This window comes from Sparus aurata, chromosome 15 (genome assembly GCF_900880675.1).
Source record: "Sparus aurata chromosome 15, fSpaAur1.1, whole genome shotgun sequence".
NCBI classification, from domain to species: Eukaryota; Metazoa; Chordata; class Actinopteri; order Spariformes; family Sparidae; genus Sparus; species Sparus aurata.
In genome coordinates this window covers 9612790-9634169 of record NC_044201.1, presented here as the reverse complement: position 1 = coordinate 9634169, position 21380 = coordinate 9612790, and the positions used below count along the sequence as shown (strand labels likewise).

The 21380-nt window shown below is 41.9% G+C and overlaps 1 protein-coding gene across 19 annotated transcripts in view; it reads left to right on the top strand.

The window, feature by feature from the left end:
- LOC115596343 (dystonin-like) overlaps window positions 1–21380 on the top strand; it is a 118665-nt gene that overhangs the window by 22662 nt on the left and 74623 nt on the right. For 16 of the 19 annotated variants that reach the window (XM_030441330.1, XM_030441332.1, XM_030441347.1 and 13 more), the window contains 10 exons: window positions 2382–2443; window positions 5660–5749; window positions 8313–8411; window positions 9573–9650; window positions 12135–12227; window positions 20109–20275; window positions 20372–20484; window positions 20598–20704; window positions 20779–20898; window positions 21242–21337. In XM_030441330.1, coding sequence (XP_030297190.1) covers window positions 2382–2443; window positions 5660–5749; window positions 8313–8411; window positions 9573–9650; window positions 12135–12227; window positions 20109–20275; window positions 20372–20484; window positions 20598–20704; window positions 20779–20898; window positions 21242–21337 — 1025 coding nt within the window. The remainder of the gene's footprint in view (window positions 1–2381; window positions 2444–5659; window positions 5750–8312; window positions 8412–9572; window positions 9651–12134; window positions 12228–20108; window positions 20276–20371; window positions 20485–20597; window positions 20705–20778; window positions 20899–21241; window positions 21338–21380) is intronic. The other 3 variants (XM_030441351.1, XM_030441350.1, XM_030441333.1) reach the window with 1 other exon arrangement.

The window sequence follows — 21380 nt, the reverse complement described above, 5'->3', positions numbered from 1 at the left end:
ACTCGAGCCTGAAAACCTGATTACAAGTGGATTTACACTTAACTAAGTTCCATATCTAAGAATAGGGGCTCTTTATTTTTTATCTAAGTGTCTCATGTAAGTTGTATGAGCAGTAAACGAGGAAAACAATTCTAAACTTCCATGGAAGGATTGTTTGTCTTTTACCATGTTTTTCATGTCGTATCATGAAGGGCGTTAGTTATTTGCCTGGATTTGTCCTCAGTTGTTTCTGCTGATGTAAACATTGTGGTGAGTCTTGGCAGCCTCACAATAGGAGAGCCGACTGCCCGAAAAACTTGCACACCCATGAATGAAAAAGGGTCTTCGGTTGAACATGTTTATATCGCTCAAGATATTTCTGCGGAGATATCTGCAAAGATAAAGTGACTCAGGCTCTCATCAGAAAATGTAATTGCAGTTAAGCAAACTGGATGCACCCTGCCAAAGTAAACTGGAACCATCCGGAAAACATTTCGACAGGGACCTTCTTTTTTCTTTTTTCCATTTTTTTTTCCTGAATAAGAAACACTGATTTCTTCTGTGGCTATGAGCGCCGCTGCTAGATAAACACTGAACCGCGTGGAAACCCAAAATAGTGAGCAGCCATGGAAAACCTGACAGGACTCGTTCTGGATGCTTGATGAGAAAAGGGAGTCACGGCTGCCCTAGAGGCTGGCAGGCAGGCAGGCAGGCAAAGGAGACGGAGGCTGTTGCTGCTCTCTCAGTCGCTTGGCCACATGGCATCCGTCTACCTGAACCACGACGCTGCAGACGGCCCTCAGGAGCTGGTGCAGAGGATGGAGTTCCTGCTTAACACCGAGAGGGAGCACAGAGCTCACCTGGTAACTCTAATGTGCTGCATGGGTCAGTATTAATCTAACTGCTTCGTCTCGAACGATCAGTCGTGTCTGTGCTCGCTCATGACTAACATGTCCTTGAGCAAAACTTAGTTTGTAATCTGTGCCCAGGCTCATTAAAGGGAGGAGGTTATCTGTGTTGTTAGCCCTGTGGTCAGAGTTCAGGAAAATACTTGCGGTGTGTGGAGTAAACGTGACCTTGCCGGTGGACTGTTGTTAACGTTACTGATTGTGCATGAGAGTGTTCTTTTCGTGTCGAGGAGCATTTGGAGGAGTTGTGTCTGGCAGACGTGGAAGCAGAGAAATGAGTCACGGTTGTGGTGACTGGCCAGAATCCTGCTCTGCTCCGGCAGAGAGGGATGGAGGACAAGCAAAAGGAAAAGCACAGCACGGAAAAATACAACGCAAACTGTTTTAATGCAAGTTTAGTACTTAATTATACTGCTACTTAGCCTAGAAAGGAATCCATTTTGAGAAAATGTACGTCAGCGTCCTTGCATCCCTTCGCGTCTTGGACAGAGTTATTGTAGTTTTTGTGTTGTAGTCATTTTCTTCTCATTTTTTGGTTGTCAGTTCAGTTCAACACAGGGCATTTCCACTGCTCCATTCAGTTTACTTTTTATCATTTAAAAATGTTGAGTGATAGTAATGTCTATATTAGTTTAGGTATTAGATTGAGACATAAAGCCTCAACGAATATATGCCTCGTCACACTTCTTGTGTTGACAAATTTGACCCAGCTGACCGAGGATAAAACCAAAGTTACTGACGCCCCAGTTCCTCTGGTGTGTCAAACTGTTCTTACAGCCACGATCTTAAATAGACAATTCTCTGAGTCTGTTGGGATTGTATACGCATATGTGTGGCACACTCAAGAGACACCAAGTTTATTTTCAGGTGAATTACCTAACTTTGAGTGACTCATGAAAGCTGTAAAGTCAATGTTTTTATTCATCAGTGTTGGGGTATTTCACTTATTCTTGTTTGCTCCTCTGCCTGCTGAACTTTTACTGTTGTGAGAGTTACAATGTGACAGATTGAACACACATGTCACAGATAATTGAGAGACGTTCTTCTTTCAGATTACTAAAATGTTCTATTTTTCACACCTAGATGTAGTTTTTGGTCTAGTTTTAGTATGTGTAATAAACACTTGGATTCACGTGTGTCCCTGGCTGCAGGAAGTATGGTTGCCATGGTGACTGACGGGAAAACAGAGAACATAGCGTGGTCCAGAGCGACCAGGAGAGAGTGATGTCATTCAGCCTCTGGGAAATGACATCCTGCTTTTAACTACCGGGACATGTGGTCTTCATACGTCTTTACTTTCCTACCAGACTTTCACTGAAACTATAAATACAGAAATAACATGACACTGGAAAGCAAAATACAGGCTACACAACAGGCATATACAAAGCAGGCCTGTCTAATTACAGCCTCCGTTGAAAGAGATTTGTGTTGTATGTTGGTTGTTTAGTGATTCACAAGATGCCCTTTCTCTTTTTTTCCCTCTCTCCTCCTTAGATGAAAGAGACAGAGTGCAGAAGAAGACGTTTACAAAATGGATAAATCAGCATCTGATGAAGGTAAGACGGGCGATGACAGCCGCTTGTCACTTTTTCAAAGTTGGAATTTGTTGCGTGTGAGAACCGATCTAAAAAGTGTCGGCCATCTGTGTCCTGTGTGTTCATATGGAAACTGCGTTCATCAACACGGAGACGGAACCTAAATAATAGTTAAAATTCCAACGTTTTCCCGCACAGCAATCACGAAACCATTTTCCTCCAACATAAACAATCCATTCTGAAAAGTATTGGCAGTAATAACAATTACCACTCTCCACGCTGGGTCCGAACACGCTGACATTCCTCCTCAGATATTATTAAAGCTTGTTAAAAGTCACTTAGCATGACATTTGCTGTTGCACCGCTGCACTTTTGTTGAGTCAGGAGTTTTGAATCGCTTACTGTGGAATTTAATGAAACACTTTAGCAGACAGACAAGCGCTGGCATGTCTCATTCCAATATGTCTTTGTTCAACAGAATCACTACCTGGGATACATGTGTAATGATTTAATTGTAGTTCATGCATCAGGGACACATCAATCGCCGCTATCAGGAATCATGCTTATTCATGGCATTAAACACGTGATTCTGTAATATACAAGTATGTATAACCCTAAGGAGACATTTTATGCTCATTTTCAGGTTCATCATTTTATTATGGGTTCTCTACTAGAATAGGGTTTCATGCTTTAAGGCTCAAAAAATCAGTTATCTCAAACCGTCCAGTGCTGCAGTGCTGTTTCCCCTCCTCCTGTCTCTTTAAGGCCCCTCCCCATCCCAAATACACCCAGTCTCCTCTGATTGGTCAGCTCACACACGCCTGAGCCAACACCACTAACAACAACAGAGCAGCTGTACTAATTCACTTCTCACATGCCAAACTGGTCGCTGTGCATAAATTGTGCAAGTGTGGGACATGGTGACGTAGTGTGATGTCACACAGTCACGGAATCAGAGGGAAGAGTGGTGACGAGGCGTTTCAGGAGCAGTGTTTTCTGTGGGAGAGAGGAGCGCCTGTTGCTTCTGTGTGAACTTTGACCTTTTTTACTTTGAATTAGGGATTTAAATCATTTAGTTGGTGTTAGATGGCAGAGAGCTATAGTACCTGACTATATCGCATGTCATGAAAGTATTTTTGAATCCTAATTGATCTCAGTTTTAGATTAGTCTGTGAATCAACCAGAGTTTATAGCCCAGTAAATTATGTTTCAGACGTTATCTTATTGTGTGCTCTAAGATAAATGTGTGTCGGCCCCACTTTGGTCCAGACTGAAATATATCAACATCTATTGGATGGATGAATTGTGATATTGACATTTCAATCAGCCTCAGCTCTACTTTGTGTTAAGTGCTGATTATCAAATGCTAGCATGCTAACACACTGAACTAAGGTGGTAAATGTGGTGAACATTACACGTGCTGTGTTAGCATTATCATTGTGGACAAGTTAGCATGCTAATGCCAGCACTTAGCTCAAAAGTACAGCCTTTAAAGAGCTGCAAGTGTGGCCGTAGACTCTTTATCTGATATTATTTGATGGGCTAGAGCAAAACCTGTACAGCACTGTATGGTCGCTGTGTAGCTAAGAGGCATTTATATCATTACATGACTGGTGGGCCTCTCTTTTCTCCTCGACTATGATTATGATTATTGTTTCGCTCCTGAGGGGGTTTTTGTCGTTATTTGACCATCATCATCATAGTGTGGGGGAGGATGTGGGCTATAAACCTACCCTGAAGCGTCTGGTTCAGGTTCCTGTCAATTAGAACAATCCCTGCTTGATGGAGACGAGGCTTTTCTCATAGATTGAAGTGCTAACGATGGGTTTTACGATCGCCTGTGAGCGATGTTTGTAGACAAGAATGTATTTATTACTTCCAGTAAGAAAATCATTAGAAAGATGTATTCAGGCCCTGAGGAGCTGCTGGTTCCAGCTCTGCCTCCAGGAAGCAGTGTTTCATGAGAGAGAGACACTTTATGTAAACCTTGTCACAGCCTTGGCAGAAGAAAGAAAGAATATTTCATCCCTACAGTACTGCAATAAAACAAGACACAAGCAATTGAGCTGCAGAGATGTTTCAGCGTGCTGAACTTGCGCTAATGGTTTGATTGGAATGTTTGGAACATTTTACTTCATGTTTTGACAGCCAGATTTCAGCAGGTCCAGCACACGGTCCATGAGAAGGTGCTGTGTAATGGTCGGGGACCTGCTCAGCTGACCCAATAACACAAGGGTGCAGGTCTATTTTGGCCCCACAGCTGTGGCTGCTATCTGGGATTACAGTGCTGAAAGCCCTGTGTGAAAGCAGGTCAACGGGCAGCGGGGTGATTTCAGAGGTGCGGTATGTAGGACAGGAAGGAGAGATGGGCCCGCTGGAAGGAGAAAGATGTGAAGTGTCTCGCTTGAGTGCTTAGATAAGGTGTCACAATGATGTCCTGCTTGAGCTAATATGCAGAGTGTGTGATGCTAACGTTCGTTTTAAGTTAATCAGGAGCATTTGGAGATTGAAAGGCGCGAGGAGGAAATACCCAGGGTGACGGTTGAGTCGATGAGGGAGACTTTTACCGGTATCATCCTCAATGATCAGTTCTTGAGAAATTGAGATTATGGTTCAATGAAAGCGGTGAGAAATTTCAATATGGTCCTAAATCAGATACAAATCTGTTCTTAGGCGATATGAACAGTTGTACCTGAATTGACGTAACATTACGTCACTTTACCTCGACAATCTTCACAATCCTGCACTGACATGGGGTCACTTGGTGAATACACACTTGGAAGATTCAGATGTTAGACCTTGTGAGTATTGGGCTAAAGTTCCTGTTCTTGTGAAGCCATTTGTGTTATAGTCCCACCAATCCTGGTTCCTACTTCACATCCACACACACCTCCATTCAGAAGTAGCAGCCATTGCTCCACAAAACGCCATGGTTACAAATTTCCCAGGTTTTCCTCGTTATCCTCTGCTCACAGTTGCGGTGACCTCCACTACACATCAACCTCCATGTTTATTTCCACATGCCACACCGTGCTGTGTGTATCATCTCTGTTGACATTCTTTTGGCATGCAGGTCATTTCAGGTCTGTGACAGGATCACACAGCCAAGCAAAAAAAAAAAAATTAAAATCAGATCAGAGCAATGAATCTGATTTGAGCACTAAGGCTTGCAGTGTGAACGCAACCTTTGATATTCGCAGCTCGCTCACATTTCACTTTCTCCCCTTACGTCTGTAGGTACGGAAGCATATAAATGACCTGTACGAAGACTTACGAGATGGACATAACCTGATCTCACTGCTGGAGGTCTTGTCCGGAGACACATTGGTGAGTTTTTCTGTTATCTTTGTTTTCACTGTCCGTGTTTCTTAAAGTGATAAAGAGAAACTACAGATAAAGTAATGATGACAATGTTTTTGTACATGTGGAATAAGGGGAGTTTGGTGATCCTTATGAGTTCTTAGAGAGGGCAGTTTCCTTTCAGACCAGTCTCACGAAATCACCAGACAGTCAGATTGTCATAGGACACCACTTAGGAATATGAGAACTTTCTTCCTGTAGAGCAACTATCACACCTGTGCATGACTGACTCAGTTACCCCTCCTCCCTCGCACTTATGTAACTGACAGTAGGAGGAAATCCTGGGATTTGATGGTCTGTAATCAGACCTTCTGCGATTGTGAATCCACCAAAACCCACTCATAAAGTCAGGTTATGGTTGTGAATGGTATGCTGGGGTGGTTGCAAACATTTTCTTTTTTTTCTTTCTTTTTCCTTATCATTTCTGGGTTAATAGGCAATATGAAATGGTTCGCATTGCTTTTTATATTCATGTGTTATTTCTGGAAACAGTCATCGATCGGGCACGTTGTATGTACAGTGATTACACATAAGAGGTTGTTGTGTTTTAGTCAGTATAAAAAGGAAGTATTTCAAGGAAAGATTAGGCCACTGATCAGAGTTTCCAGCAAGTTCAGGGCAGTCATTAACAAAGTTTAACTTGCTAACTTGCCTTTTTAACGCACTAACTGCAAAAGGCCTCCTATATTCTTTATTTTGACATAAGCTACCTCAGACTTGTCACCAGTTGTCCACAAGAAAGCAGCTTCAATGAAAATCATATAGTAACAACAATCTGAATATAAAACAATTAGTTAAATGACTCTACAAAGGAAAAGATAGTCACTACAAACAATAAATGAAAACAAAAACAGTCACAGATAGCATTTAAAAGGAAATAAACACAATAAGAACATTTCAAAGCAGCTGTAGCTGAACTAATATCATTGTAAGATTCATAAACATTTTTGTTCTAGTGACTTTTTGGAATACAAAACCTATTGAGACCTGTCTAACAGTGGTGGGAGCCTATAGCACGATGATGATGCTTAATTGACCAATGACCAAAAAACAGTTTTTCACATAAGAACTGTATCATCTTATCCCAAACGACACTTAATAACAGAACTCTAGACTCTTTTAATTTAGCCTCTGAATTTAGCCAGGATGGTCGTTCATGCTTCTCACCCAGTTAACACAGAAAGAACACACGTTTTTTTTCTTTCTTTCTTTATTTCTTGTTTTTCATCAGCACTTGACAAAATGAGCGGGTGTGACAGAAAGTGTAACCAAACAATTAAAATTGTAACGGAAGAGGAAGGAAATGCAGAACATTTCCTTGAAATTGCAATTAGGTATTCAATCTGAGCAAACCTAGACAGGAAATCATCTAATTTAACAGCCAGCTCTGATTGGTCTTGTCGAGAACGCTCTTTTCCGAATATCAATGCAAACGTCACTGCGCCTGACACACAGCCAGCACAAAAATGTGACGTTGTTACAATAAAATTACATTGTGACGGAATATTATTACAACCACGATCAGTGTTTCTTTTGATGACAGAAAGCTGCGCTGTTACGGTGACACTGTACAGCTGTGTGATCAAATTCCACTCTGTCAAAACTTAGCATGACCAAGAAATAAACCACGAGTTGATTGTTTCCATGTGTGGAAATTGTTGAATATCTGCCAGAACAAATAAGACAGTGTACTTGTACTGTGTAAACTCAGTGTACTTTGAGTACTAGAGAAATACAGGAGTACAGCTGTTTGTCAGCTTAAGAGCCACAAGAAGGAAATGTGGAATTTGTGCTACATCTTATAGAATAAAGAAATGTTAAAGAAGCTAAATTAAAAGTTGTAATATATTAATACATTTGAGTAGCAATAGCTTAATAGATGGACATTATTTTTTTTGCCAACTTTAATGCAAAACTGATGTTTTTCCTATAATAATGTTGGTAAACAATGTCAAAATCAGAGCAAAAACAGGAAATTCTCGTGTTTGTGGCCATGTTATAGCAGAATAAAGCATTTCTCACTTTCAGCTCAAACTCTGTATACTTAAATATGTTTGTGTGTCCAGTCCCTCACATGTAGAGCACATAGCTGCTCAGTGCAGCTGTAGTACTTGGGCCTCAGACAGTGGAGGGCTGCATGCTCCAGAAGGCTGTTATTATTTCATTTCTCTGTTAACATGTCATTCTTCCACCTTTATATTGAAGTATGTTAACTGTACAGTCCTGAGTTCAGTAATGTTATCATGCTGTGATGTCCCTTACTGTATTAAAAATGCATGTGGTCCTGTGAGCAGCCCCAGCTGTTATACTCCCTCTCCACTGTGACTAACTTTCATCCTCTAAGTGGCTTTTTTATCTATTTTCTGTTTACATCCTGTTCCCCTCCCCCCCTCTACTTTCCCCCCTTTCTTCTGTTCCCCCTCCTCTTTAATTGGTTCCTGTCCATTGTCTAATGTCCTTTTGATTTGGCCGCCATGTGTGTCCATGTCTTCCTTTCTTCCCCCCCATGTGTTGCCTTTTCGGTGATAAGCCAAGGGAGCGTGATTTTCTGAAGACATTGCGGTTGGTGAGTGGGACAGAAGCATGTGCGGTTGAGCAGCATGGCGACACGGTGGATGATGATAAGGGGGTACGTGTGGCTTGCCCCCTCCCCACCCCCCCTTTTAACCAACTAATTAAAGAGCGTGTTGTGACCAGTTAACCAGGAGTGTAGAAACAATCCCACTGTATGATTTGACTTCTTCTAGTCTTACATGATTCCTTTAGCACGTATTGTAGTTCTTCTATGGTAGCGATTCCCTTCTCCCAATTTTTCAGAAGATTTGTGATTTCTGTGCAGCACTGTCTTTCATCATGCAACTTGTTCTGATCAGGAAATAATGTCTGAATCCTTGTTACATGACACGTGATGAAGTGGAGAAATGTGCACATGATCTAAAGACCCACGCATCCTCTCTCACAAACCAGTACATTTGGCACGCTGACCTTGCGAAAGGCAATACAAAGATGCATTCATTACGAGTGAAATTGGCCGCAAAGCTCGGGTCTTTATATCCATTTCATTAGCTTCGCCCATCATTGAGCCATCCAATCAAATCGCTCAGATCCAGCCTGAGCACCAGGACATTTTTCATCTGCTGCTTTTGGGGTATTCTGATTTATCCTTTTTTTTTTATTTGAAGCCTCGAGAGGTCTTCACAGGTGAATGAGATTCACTGAATGAATTTATAAAATGTTGTCGCTTTGCTTTTGAGATGAGGGGGATTTCTTTGCTCAGTGTTACCGACTAAGAAAACGTGGCTGAACGCAGCACAAGTCGTTTGCTGCCGCTGCTGCACCCTGGCTTCAACGCATTTTCCATTTCATTACCTCATGCTGTGGCCTCTGACCATCAAAGTGCCACAAGAGATTAGATACTTGCTCGAAAAATGCAGCATTCTGATTTATCTGATTTATAAAATGTACATCTGTGAACCAAATGTATTAATGTGCTTTATGTTAGCTGTTAGAGGGAGTTAACTAGTGGGGTTACTTTCTAATTATTTTTAGGATGCAAATGGTGGAAAATGTTCTGTACATACACAGATTTTGAGTGGGCCTGCAGATATGGCTACTCTGGATGTGTGTGTGTTTTTTTTTTCTTTTTTTTATTTCACCAGATCAGCCGGTAAGAACCTGGAAGCATGTCCTGTGTCCTCCATGCTACTAATCAAATTTTTTAATCTGTCCTCTGATGTTGAGAAAAGCCCGATTAGCATTCATGGTCTCCCTTTCCGCTTTATGTCCACAGCCTCGGGAGAGAGGGAGGATGCGCTTCCACAGGCTCCAGAACGTACAAATAGCACTGGATTATTTAAAGAGGCGGCAGGTATGAATCAGTGCAAACACACTCTCAAAACTCATCTTCTGATGGCATTTACATTGAGGACTGGACAACGTTCGAGGCCACCTTAGACCATATTCACATGGCGGCCATTTTCTTCTGACATCATACTCAGGGTGGGAAGCTCAGGTGTCCACCAAATCGTATGAATAAAGCAAATCCTACTAGTTGTTATCATTTAACCACTACCTGATCAATCACAAATTGAAAGTGAGAATCCAGAGGGACCTGTGCCATATTTCAAGGTTACACAACATATTTGATGACTAACGTTAGCATTCAACCACTTCCTAGCTACTTTTACTGTTGGATAACAGTCAGCACATTTTAATTCCAGGTTTAGATAAATGTGTCCAAGACATGTGTTGATATTTAAGAATCAATTCACATTTCCTATTATATTATGTAAAGCTTTTAAACCGTAATGGTTTAAACCATTTATGCTAACATTAGCAGTCTAAAGTTAAGCTAATTGGTGATCAAACAAGGTGTTTTATCATGAAATATGGCCCAGGTCCTTCTAAATTTTTACTTTCCATATTCCTTTCAGTTCCCAATCAATCAGGAAGTGGTGAAATGATAATATTTTGTCAGATTCCATACGCTTATACAATTACCAACCTGGAACACAGCAGTACTACATCTGATCTTCCCACCCTGGGAGGAAAATGGCCGGTCAAGCTGCAGTCAGAGTTAAAGGGAGAGTTCACCCAAAAAATTAAAATCCACTTACTATATACTCGTCCTCATACTGATGGAAATTTGTAGTCCACTGGGGCTTCACAGCAAATCAGCAATGAAGTATTCTCCTAAACAAATGCAGTAAGTGGGGACCTGTTCCAAAAAGTAGTAGAGCAACCAAAAAAAAACTTTTAGCTTAGCAATTACAGCGAAGATTTCGGGCTTAAAAAAAATGATGTAAAAATACACCTCTCCAAATTGATTTGGGGCTTTGAGACTTGGATTGTGCCAGATGAGCTGTATGTTTACTGTTTACATTTTAAAACAAGTCCCCATCTACCTCAGTTGATTAGGAGAATGCTGCAATGTTTTGCTGTGAAGCTCCAGAAATGTTTAATGGACTAAGACACTTCACCTGACTTTCAAATGGCATGGGGTGATTAATAATGACTGATTTTTCATTTTTGGGTGAACTGTTCCTTTAAGATAATAATCCATCAAATGGTGATACAATTGCAAAATAAATGTTTCTGCCTTTCCCATCATGTCAGCGCACCTAATTAATTTGAAGCTTTCACACTTGCAAACATTATAAATGTATCAGTCTATGTGCGGCTTCATTGTTTGGTTGGCGTTGCATCATAGTGAGAGGGATGTGTTCCCTCGTAACCACCAAGGCAAACAAATGCCAGCGAAGGAACACATTTAATTGAGCTGGGACAGCCCCAGCGGTGATTAATTCAAAGCTGCCTGTTCTCCAATTGGACTCATGGCACCTTCCAGCTTTCTTTATGAAAATTACCGCTCAGTGGCCACAAACAGTAATAGCAGCGTTTAAGGAGGCGCGGACTCCAAATCCCATCCGTGGGGGTTCCAAAGAGCTATGATTGCCCTCCCCTCCCCCACCACAGTCAGGATGTGATGAAGAACTCAGCCCCGCTGAGCCTCAGCCAGATGTGACGTAAGGCTTGAGACAAAGGAATCATAGATGGTCACAAATGAGTTGTTCTATTGTTTTGGCTGCAGAACATACCAGACACATCCACGCGACCACTGAGGTCATTAAATGGAAAACGATCCCCCTGTTTTAACACATTAAATACACATTATTTTCCCCTCTGATACATGGTATACAACACATTTGTTGCAGGTTTATAGCATTTAATTAGTAGCAGCATTCACTCTCTGTGTCAGACCCACTGATTACAGTAACAGGGCTCTCTGACATAACACAATGAATGTTGTGCCACCTTGTGGTGCTTGTGGAATGACAGGCATGTGGGTCAAAAATAGACAAAACCCAGCTGAACTCTTAAAAGGGCTGCATGATGTGATAAAAAAAATCATATTCCAATTGTTTTGACTGATATTACCATATGATTTAGGATGGGAATGGTCATTTTTACATCACAATTTTAATTTTCACCGAACAAAGGATAATAACTGCTACTAAAATCATGCAGGTGGGAAGTTTGTTGTGTTTTGTTTCAAACAAACATGTGTTCTCAAATTTGGAGACCGATTTGTTGAGCGGGGCATCTCTGCAGCACCACAGTCCTTCATTATAAGTCACACACTTTACCTTTTATAATTAAATAACTGCAGCTTTTGCAATTTGGATATTGCACTTGAACTTGTTGCAGTTTTCAATAACATTTCCATTAATTTTGCAGCCCCAGCACATATTTTGTAGTTTATTAATTCGCCAAATCAATGTGAAGGCGAATGCCATCATTTACTATACACTATCAATATTCAGTATACTAATCATGTGTTTTCTGTCAACAGGTCAAGCTTGTAAATATCAGGAATGACGACATCACAGACGGTAACCCAAAACTGACCCTGGGATTGATCTGGACCATAATTCTGCACTTTCAGGTCAGTGTTTATATCTCATGGTTTAATAGCCAAGTAATTAAGATGATTTATTACCAACATACTGGAATACTCTTGCTTTTATTTCATTATGCAACATGTAGAAGCTGATAAGGGCTGTTCATTTGTAATCAATTTGTAATTTGTAATCACTGTGTTCATCATCTTTACACCCTGCTCCATGTTGATGCGTTGAATATTGTCGACATTTTAATGCAAAGGATTTCCAACAGCTTCTCCTTACAGAGCGCTGGCATGTTTGGGGACTGTGTTGTGTAATAGCTCGTCAAAGTCCCTCCAGATTAATGCTTTTAAAAACGAGTTCACGCTGGCACCCAGTGGATCCTTTCTGCCTTTCGACCACAAGGTGTCAAAGTTGTGCAGCGTACATCATGCTGGATGCTCGCTGTCTGACTTACTGAGGGTTACTGATGCATGTGATGTAACTGTTGACGTGGCGCTGTAGTCCGTGTGGGATTCAGATGGAGTTGTAACAGGTTGCTTCTGGTCGCAAAAATGTCTTGGCATTCACACGGTGTGTTGAATTTGCATTGGATGTGAATGCAGTTGATAAATGGCTGCAGAAGTTGTTTTGTTTTGTCTGTGTAATAAGTCTAATTAAAGCCAGATTCTACTTTGACTACAGTCTTTTAACCTTGTTAACACCAGTACAACCAAGCAATAGTGTGCGGTTAAACTTTTGAGGAGCACTGTAGCGTTTTTTTCATTTTGCGCTCTAGGCTCAGTTTTGATTTCTCCCTGAAATTAATGTTCGCAAGAAAATGTTCTCTCAGGGAATAATAAATGTCAAGTGGGTTGGTCTGTTTGTGCATGCCAGAAAATCCAGGTGTCCGCCGAAGTATTCACAGTATCTATCCAAAAAAATCCCACAACGTGCACCGATGTCATACGTTAAACACGTCTCCCTCTCTCCCCTTCTCGCTGACTGTCCTGCGGGGCATTATTAATAACTTTGGCACTTGCGACAATGACTCAGATGTTGGTGCTGTACAGGAATATTCCAATAGTCTTTTAATTGATCTTTTAGAACTAGGGTGTATCTGTGTGACTAATGCCCTTATTGAAAATAATGAGGGGAAAGTAGTTAATATGATTTCGTCTGGACTCCATCGCACTGACAGGTAGCGTCTGTGATGTTGCCAGCACCTGCTGCTGTCAGTCTCACGCAAGCCCTTGAGCAGTGGATCTGCCAACGACGGGCCTGTTTCTTCTTGATTATGAAGGATAGCAGGGCACTTGTGGGGAGAACATTGTGCTATACACCTCTTGGCTTTATTATGTAAGGACGGCTGACAGCAGATCAGCATGTACGAACAGAACTCTGTTTTTGTATTGAACGCTTTTATATGAAAGGATTTGGACTCACGTGTCCAGGATCTGTTCCTGTCTAATGACAGAGGTTGTTTAGGGGACAGACTTTATGTATGTGCTGTTCTTCTTGCTGCAGGCTGGGTTTTTCTTTTCTTTTTTTTTTTTACTATTATATCATATGAATTGACACAAGGCGTGTGCCCTCTCTATCTGCTTTCACTGCTGACTTTTTGTCAAGGTGCCCAGACACCATCCATTGTTTGGTCATGTCTGCGCAGATAAGATGTTGATTACATCGTAACACGTGGCTGCCGCTGTGACTGGACTTTCAAATGTTTGCAAACCCTAACCCCACTTATCATTGGTTGAATATTATACACAAAAAAATATTTTTAAGAGAGATATATAAAGATATGGATTTTATTAATTGGAACTCGACATATGTTGTGCACCGCCTCGCCTGTCCATGTGAATATATTTACATTTGGGCTACATTTCCATTGTTTTCATAATTGGCAACAACAGCCTTTTGAAAGTGGAAGACGTTAAGTTTGTGGCTCAGTCTGTTAGAGGTGGTATTATTATTATTATAGTATTTTTAAATGTGATGCTTTGACGTATCCAGGAAATAGATTTCAGACCTTCTCTGTAAACTGGCTTGAATTGTTGTTATTATTGTCAAAGATTTAATGATCACTGTTACTATTTACTTCTATTTGTGGTATGTTCAATGTGTGATATGCAGGTGTAATTCAGCCTCGTGGCCACTAATTGTCTGCATTAATAATCTCCGTCTTCCTCCGGTTGACTTTTCTTCGCCCTGAGGAAGACTCTGTGGGTCGAAACCAGCTGTGACCCTGGCATGCCCTAACTAATAAAGCTTTTTAACAACACCCTTGGTTTAGTGCGCCCACGCCCTGAAGTTTGCTGCTGTGCTTCCTTTTTTTCAAAGCTGCCACACTAGATTGTGTTTGTATTTTCCTGTAGCCGGCGACCACCATGACAACACACTGCTGACAGGTGTTTCTGCGCTTTGGCTGTTTGTTTTGCCCTGATTGACTGTTGCTGTCTCTGTGTATATATTCACATGTTCACACATTCATGATCCATTGCATTGACTGCATCAGCTCGCTGTTATTAAAACCCTGTCGATCAAAAAAAAAAGGTATCTCCAGTATGCGTCATATAAATGCTATAAATCATAATTTTAATGTAATTTCATGTGATCTAATAAGGATTTTTATCAGTATTTGATAGTTTGATGATAAGATGGCTCTAAGTAGCACTTGGGGTAATCAGCATTGTGTAGTTTGAACTGTGCTGGCTGTCAGGTGACTTTGACCTTCAGGGAAACTTCACTGGCGTTCGAATATTGTGCGCTCACAGTGACCCGCTGTTATTTTTAGTCAAGCTGCGTGTGGTGGCAGCGCATTTACTCTTTCACACACACGACTTATTTCTCTCTCTGCAGTGTAATAACCGTATAGATTTCTCCACAGTGGGCTTGCGCCACACTCATCACACGTCATCCAGTGTTATCTTGTAGTTGTTGTAATGGTTTTTATAGGGTGAATCACTTCCTGGTCAGAGCGTTTGCCCCCCTGTGAACTGCGCTGGTGGTGATCTGCTCAGATAATGGTGTTTGTTTAAACCATTGGATTTCCTAGCCCCCACCTCTGTTCCTGCCATTGTACGTAGCTTGATTAATAGACAAAGTGAAAGCACTTTGTTGTCCAGCTCGGATTTGCCTCTGCTCCTGCCGCTCTTGTTGACCCACGCTGTTCTGGTGTTCAAAGCCTTTCTCACCGGCTGGGACTCCGCTCCAGTTCACGCCGCCAAACGTGCTGAGCCAAAGATTCTCAGAGAATAATAGCCGGCCTTCCCTTGTCCTCCCTTTACCCTCTCATTACAGACAGAAATATTAGGAAACCTAGGAGGTGGCTCTGACGTGCTCATGTTTACCGTGTAGACGAAGCCGTCTGTCGAGCCTGAAACAGGTCTGTCCACAAGTCTTTTTCTCTCCTGCCCAGCTGAGAGCTATAAGCACGTGGGCCACGTCTGTGTGTGCATTTATGGCGTTTGTGCTGGATTAGCAAAGCAAGAGAAATGTTTCAAAGGTCAGAAAGGATTCCAGTGTCAGAGGAGAGAGACATGCAGCGAGGGAGAGAGCCAGAGTGTGACCAGTTCTCAGCTGGGAGTCAATGAAAGGAAATCTCTGATCTGAGTGGAGCTTTATCTCCGGATGCCGGGTTGTCTGCCGCTGCACCGTCTGAAAATGACTTTCTGTCTCTGGGATAGTGACTCGGCAGACCGAGTGGAGCTCACTGGTTACTGAAAAAGGCTCGCTGTTGGGAGCTCGGCACAGTCCATGGGTAAGCGAGTGTACGACTGTCAGCCATGGGAAACATCTGTGGCTGTGTTCGAGGACCTAAAGAAGAATGCTATGTCGATCCCAAGAAAGCTCCACTGAGGCCCGAATCTAAAGAGCTCAAAGGTCGCCGCTATTTTCAGAGGAAGAAGAGGAAATCAGCGGATTTTCAGCCTGTTGTATCTCCCAGGAGTCCTGGAAGTGAGGCTGTTACAAGCGAGGCCATTTGCAGTGGTGCAGAGCCTCAACATGGCCCGGATGGGAACACTGAGGAGCCCCAAGTACAGCTGGATAAACCTTCACAGGTGGAGACACACCTATCCAGGCAAGAAAGCCTCAGCAGGGGTGTCTATGTCGGAGAGGTACCAGTTTTAATCCTTAGAGATCCCAGTAATCAAATCAGCAAGAGGTTAGTTTACAGGTCGGGAAGGTTTTCAGAGCAGACGGACGGTGACAGAAGCCGGTTCGCTGTAGAAGCAAAGCTTCACGGCACAACCTCCAGAGGTGCCCCGGCTAAGGATGGTCTGCTGGCGAAGAAGCTGATACGACGTCAGTTAAGGAGGGCTGTTAGCTTTGGAGCAGTGGAGCACATGCTGAGGACTCTGAGGGGTAATGACAGACCCGGGAGCGAGGAAACGTTTGCCAAGATTATATGGGGCTCTCAGGCCCACAGGAGGAGGAGACGGAGGGCCTCCACCTGCTCTGGTTACGAAGAACATCTTCCGGCTCCTGCCAAGTGTATTTCCACCCAACGGGAGGTAAACTTATAACCTGTTATTTATAGAGGTGCGGGGGTGTAATTCAGCAGTCGCACTTTATAATAAGGGTACAAGTCATACGCTTGAGTAGTTATTAACTAATACATGACTCGCGATGATTGAATGTTTGAATCGATATCAATATCAATATGATATTTCAATTCCTTTTGCTAAATATGAACAAATGGTCCAGTCTCTGACTTTATGTGATCACAGTTAAAACATATACAAGTTACCTGGATTTCAATTTCATAAAACTTCATTTATGTAACTGTATTTATGTTTAGAATGTAGATATTAGCATCTGATGCCCCCAGGCAGATTCTAGTATTGGACAGTATGGATTTTTTTCATCTAAAGCCAATAACCAATAATTACCAACTTCTCAATTCCGATACTAAGACTGATAACTGAAAACGACATCTGACAACTTTTTTATATTTTAAAAAGAAGTTTACAACTGAGGATAAGGAAGGTTAAGATCTTGTTAGTAAAGATGGATGATTAAATATTCCACAGCTCTTATGAGACTTGTTGTGTTAAAACTCCTTCATCTTCTTCGTCTTCCCTTTCTTTGTCCTCTTCTTCTTCTTTTCAGTCCTCGTCTTCTTTGTCTTCTGCTTCTTTTTCTTCTTCGCCCTCTCCTTCTTTTTGTTCTGTGTTTATTGGCTAATCTCAAACCAACTTTCAAGGCTCAAACACCGACCCACTATATTTGAATCTGTAAATACTGTGCTTATTAGGTCAATGAAAGTTGACTGTTATCGACTGTAATTTCACTGATACATAAATAGCTGATGATATACATTTTCCAATTATATATATCCAATTATACATATCCATCTTATATATACTGTGCTTCCCTAATTTCTATTAGAAAAGATGCTATTCAGCCTCACAGAGGCTGAGCCAATAAATTGGGCCTGAAATAAAGTTTTATGTAACTTGAATCCAGGTGATTTGGTGACATATCAATTAATGTGTTTGTACTCGAGCTCTCTACAGCATGAATTAACATTCTTTAACTGATTATATGTTAAGTGTGAACGAATCACATAAAGTGAAAGTAGCTTGTTAATTGTCAGAGTTAATGATACCTCCTGTATGTATTCATGCATTAAATCATCCCGAGTCATCTCTTCATTAGACTTGCTCCCCACTATAAAGTGCTCATCAGCATGGCCCGCTGTGTGTAGAGCGTTATGTTATCATCGGGGTGTCTTTCTGACAGTGTTCAAGGTCATTCTTGGAGACGCTTTGGCCGAGTCCAAATGTCCACCCTCTGGACTTGTGGACTTCAGTTGTACGTACTGTGAGGTAATCACGTCACGTCAAGTCTGTGAGGGGCAAGAGCCGTAAAGTCCGGACAAGTGGACGCAGCCACTGACTCAATAATCATGTGTTACAGAATGCATTCCTACAGCACAAGCATGACCTGTGCAGAAAAGAATGTAAAATGTACTTTGGCAGCATCATCAGATTTCTGTGCTGCTCATCTGTGTGCATAAACAGGAACAGTATGTGTCATTGCCCAAACAATAGTTAAACAAGGAAATCATTCACATGTGTAATGGAAAAGCAACTTTTTCAGTGGAAACCAAGTGAGATAAGTTTTGTTTTGCTTGAGCGATCATTTTTGACAGAATCAACAAAAGTTGTATCTTAGATTTCAGACGTTTCTGTGGGATTTGTCAGTTTTGGAGAGATGAACAGGCTCCTGTCCTGTGATTGTTGATGTGAGGAAATATCTTCCTCCTTTTGAGATAAGCTGTCATGTGGCAGCGGTCTGAAATCAATCTGATGGATAACTGCAAACGTCTTTGGACAGTAATTGACAGATAATAGTCATATTGTTTGTAAAAAGGCACAGCAGTGCCTTTTTTTCCTCTTAAAAACCCTACAATCTTTTGATGTTGTTGTTGTTGCTCTTATTGAATCTGTTTTATCCTTTTGAATGTGCGGTCTGTAAACCTCAGCCTTCTCAGTAGAAACAACTGTTTTTTCTAAGTTTCACATGTGCAGTAAAGTTCAGCTCTTTGATTGTTTCACTAAGTGTGTTCTTTTGAGACCAGATCATCCTTTTTCTCTCTGTTCCCAGCAGGACTAAAAGGATGAAGTCAACCTTTGTTTTGGTGGCTGCATGCCCGTTAAACTCTGGCCATACTTGCCTCGACTGGGCTGTATAAATGTTTGAGGCTGTGCGGAAGTTGGAATTTGTTTTCTTGAGGATGGTGACGTTTGCGTCTGTGTTGATCCGGGCAGAGCTCTTGTGTTCTGTGTGCCTGTTTCTGTTTTTAACTGTTGTTTTCATCACCGAGTGCAGGATGTAATAGAGTTTGATTGATTGATGGATGATTGATTGCAGCCTTGTGTTTCTCTGTTCTTGTTCTTTGTACAGACCGTGTCGTGGCAGAACGTTTTCAGTCATATGGAAAGTTTCGACATGTGTTACATGTGCTGTCTGGCAGAATTATGTCTGTAATGGTTGTTTCCGATCTGGTTGGTCGGGAAACCAGGGTTACCTGTGCTACAACAGCGCTGCGGAGCTCAGCCTGTGAGGTGGCATTGTTTGTTTAGCGTCATCTCCATCATCAGAATGCAATGTTGTAAAACTGTTTATTACACATCTCTATCTCACTCTTCCGGGCCTGCTGCCACTTCACATGATTAAAGTGCGAACAGAGCTGTTAGTGAACCAGATAAGGAAACTTTAACCTCATTCACGCATCAGTGTTAAGAAATTAAATACATCCCAGCCATAAATTTGTTCTGAGAACGTTCCCCCTGGTATAAGGACATTTCCTTTAAAGTTCCCAGAATGTTCCCTGACGGCTGTAATGTGGAATTCTTTGAAGGGATATTTAGTGACTTTCAAGACACATTGAATAAGTTTCAGGGAACGTTACTAAAGGATGTTCCCTCACTACATTATATCCTTTAACTGTCATTATAAGAACTCTTGTAATCTTTTTTCTATAAGATTTTTTTCTACAGAAAATAGAATCTTTGTTTGAACAAAGATTTTAGTTTGTGGTGTCATTACATTTGACCGCATTATATTTCAAGGCGGGCCTGTGCGATAGGTCCAAACTCAATCATCTGGATATGAATAAGTCAGTTGTTTCATGTCCAGATGACTCGTCTTGCTTTTTGGGATAACCTCGCTCTGTGTCACGTTCACGTTTTTTTTTGGTTGACATAATGCAAATATTCATGCCTCAAATACCTCAAAGCACCATCAAAATGACAAAGAATATGAGCGTAAAGAGTGGGATTTGCGACATGAAATAAACAATAAGCATACTATAAGATGACGGGTGTTTTCTATTCTCACACTATAATATCAGGCCAGGCCTCCACAACTGGTCATTCCACGTTGGTGCAACTTATATTTAACATCTTAAATGTTTTTTTTTATCGTGACAGATCTCGGAGATCCACGTGACGGGGGAGTCCGAGGACATGACGGCCAAGGAGAGGCTGCTGCTTTGGTCCAAGCAGATAACGGAGGGCTACGTAGGTGTACGATGTGACAACTTCACAACCTCCTGGAGGGACGGCAGGCTATTTAACGCCATCATTCATAAATACAGGTAATGTAACGCTAAAGGAACTGCCCGTTTTTTTAGTCGTCACGCCTTGTTTTGTTTTTTTTGTGTCTTTACAATCTCTCTTTCTCTCTCGTGCAGGCCGGACATGGTTGACATGAGCCGCGTGTCGACGCAGACCAACAGATCAAACTTGGAGCATGCGTTTGGTTTAGCGGAGCAGCTGGGTGTGGCCCGACTCCTGGACCCCGAGGGTGAGCCCCACTCTCTGTGCTATAAATCACGTAGAAGGGAAGCTTGGGTTTTGTACTAGCTGTCTGTCATGTGTTGCATTCGTGACCATTCTGGCTTTTACCTCCCTCCTCAGACGTAGATGTTCAGTCTCCGGATGAGAAATCAGTCATCACGTACGTCTCAACTCTGTACGACGCCTTCCCCAAAGTAGCCGACGGCGTTGATGGAATCAGCCCTAATGTAAGTGGAAGTCCACCCAGTCCAAGTGCTGAGAAGTGCTTTATTGCTGATGATCCCTCTCTCTCTCTGAACAGGATGTTGATATCAAATGGGTGGAGTACCAGAACATGATCAAATACCTCAGCCAGTGGATCAAACACAATGTGGCCATAATGTCAGACAGATCATTCCCCAACAACCCTGTGGAAATCAAGGTACTCAGGGATTTGAATCCTTATTGTTTGCTTTGTTTTGCGTGAGTTGTGCTTCGACGGTCTCGTTTTACAGACAGCATAAATCGTCGGTGAGGTGAAGGATAACTATCTGCTTTAGATAACTCACGTGCAGCATCTGTCTGCTGTAACCGACACTCGTGGAGGTATTGATGGACTCGAGAGAGCAGCGGCATCCGTTTTGCTTGCATGAAGTCGATAGCTGTTATCGGCGAAGGTGCTTTTATGCGGCCGTTTCAAAGACGAAGAGAGAGTGCGGATGTGTGCCGAGAGAGATTTCACCTGAAACCGCGTCTCTCACTTTGACCTCTGCTTCCTTTCACAGGCACTTTACACACAGTATCTGCAGTTTAAAGAGCACGAAATCCCGCAGAAAGAGAACGAGAAGACAAAAATCAAAGATCTCTATAAAATGCTCGAGGTATGCAAATGCACAAAACGACAGCACGTCGGTCTGATGGTTT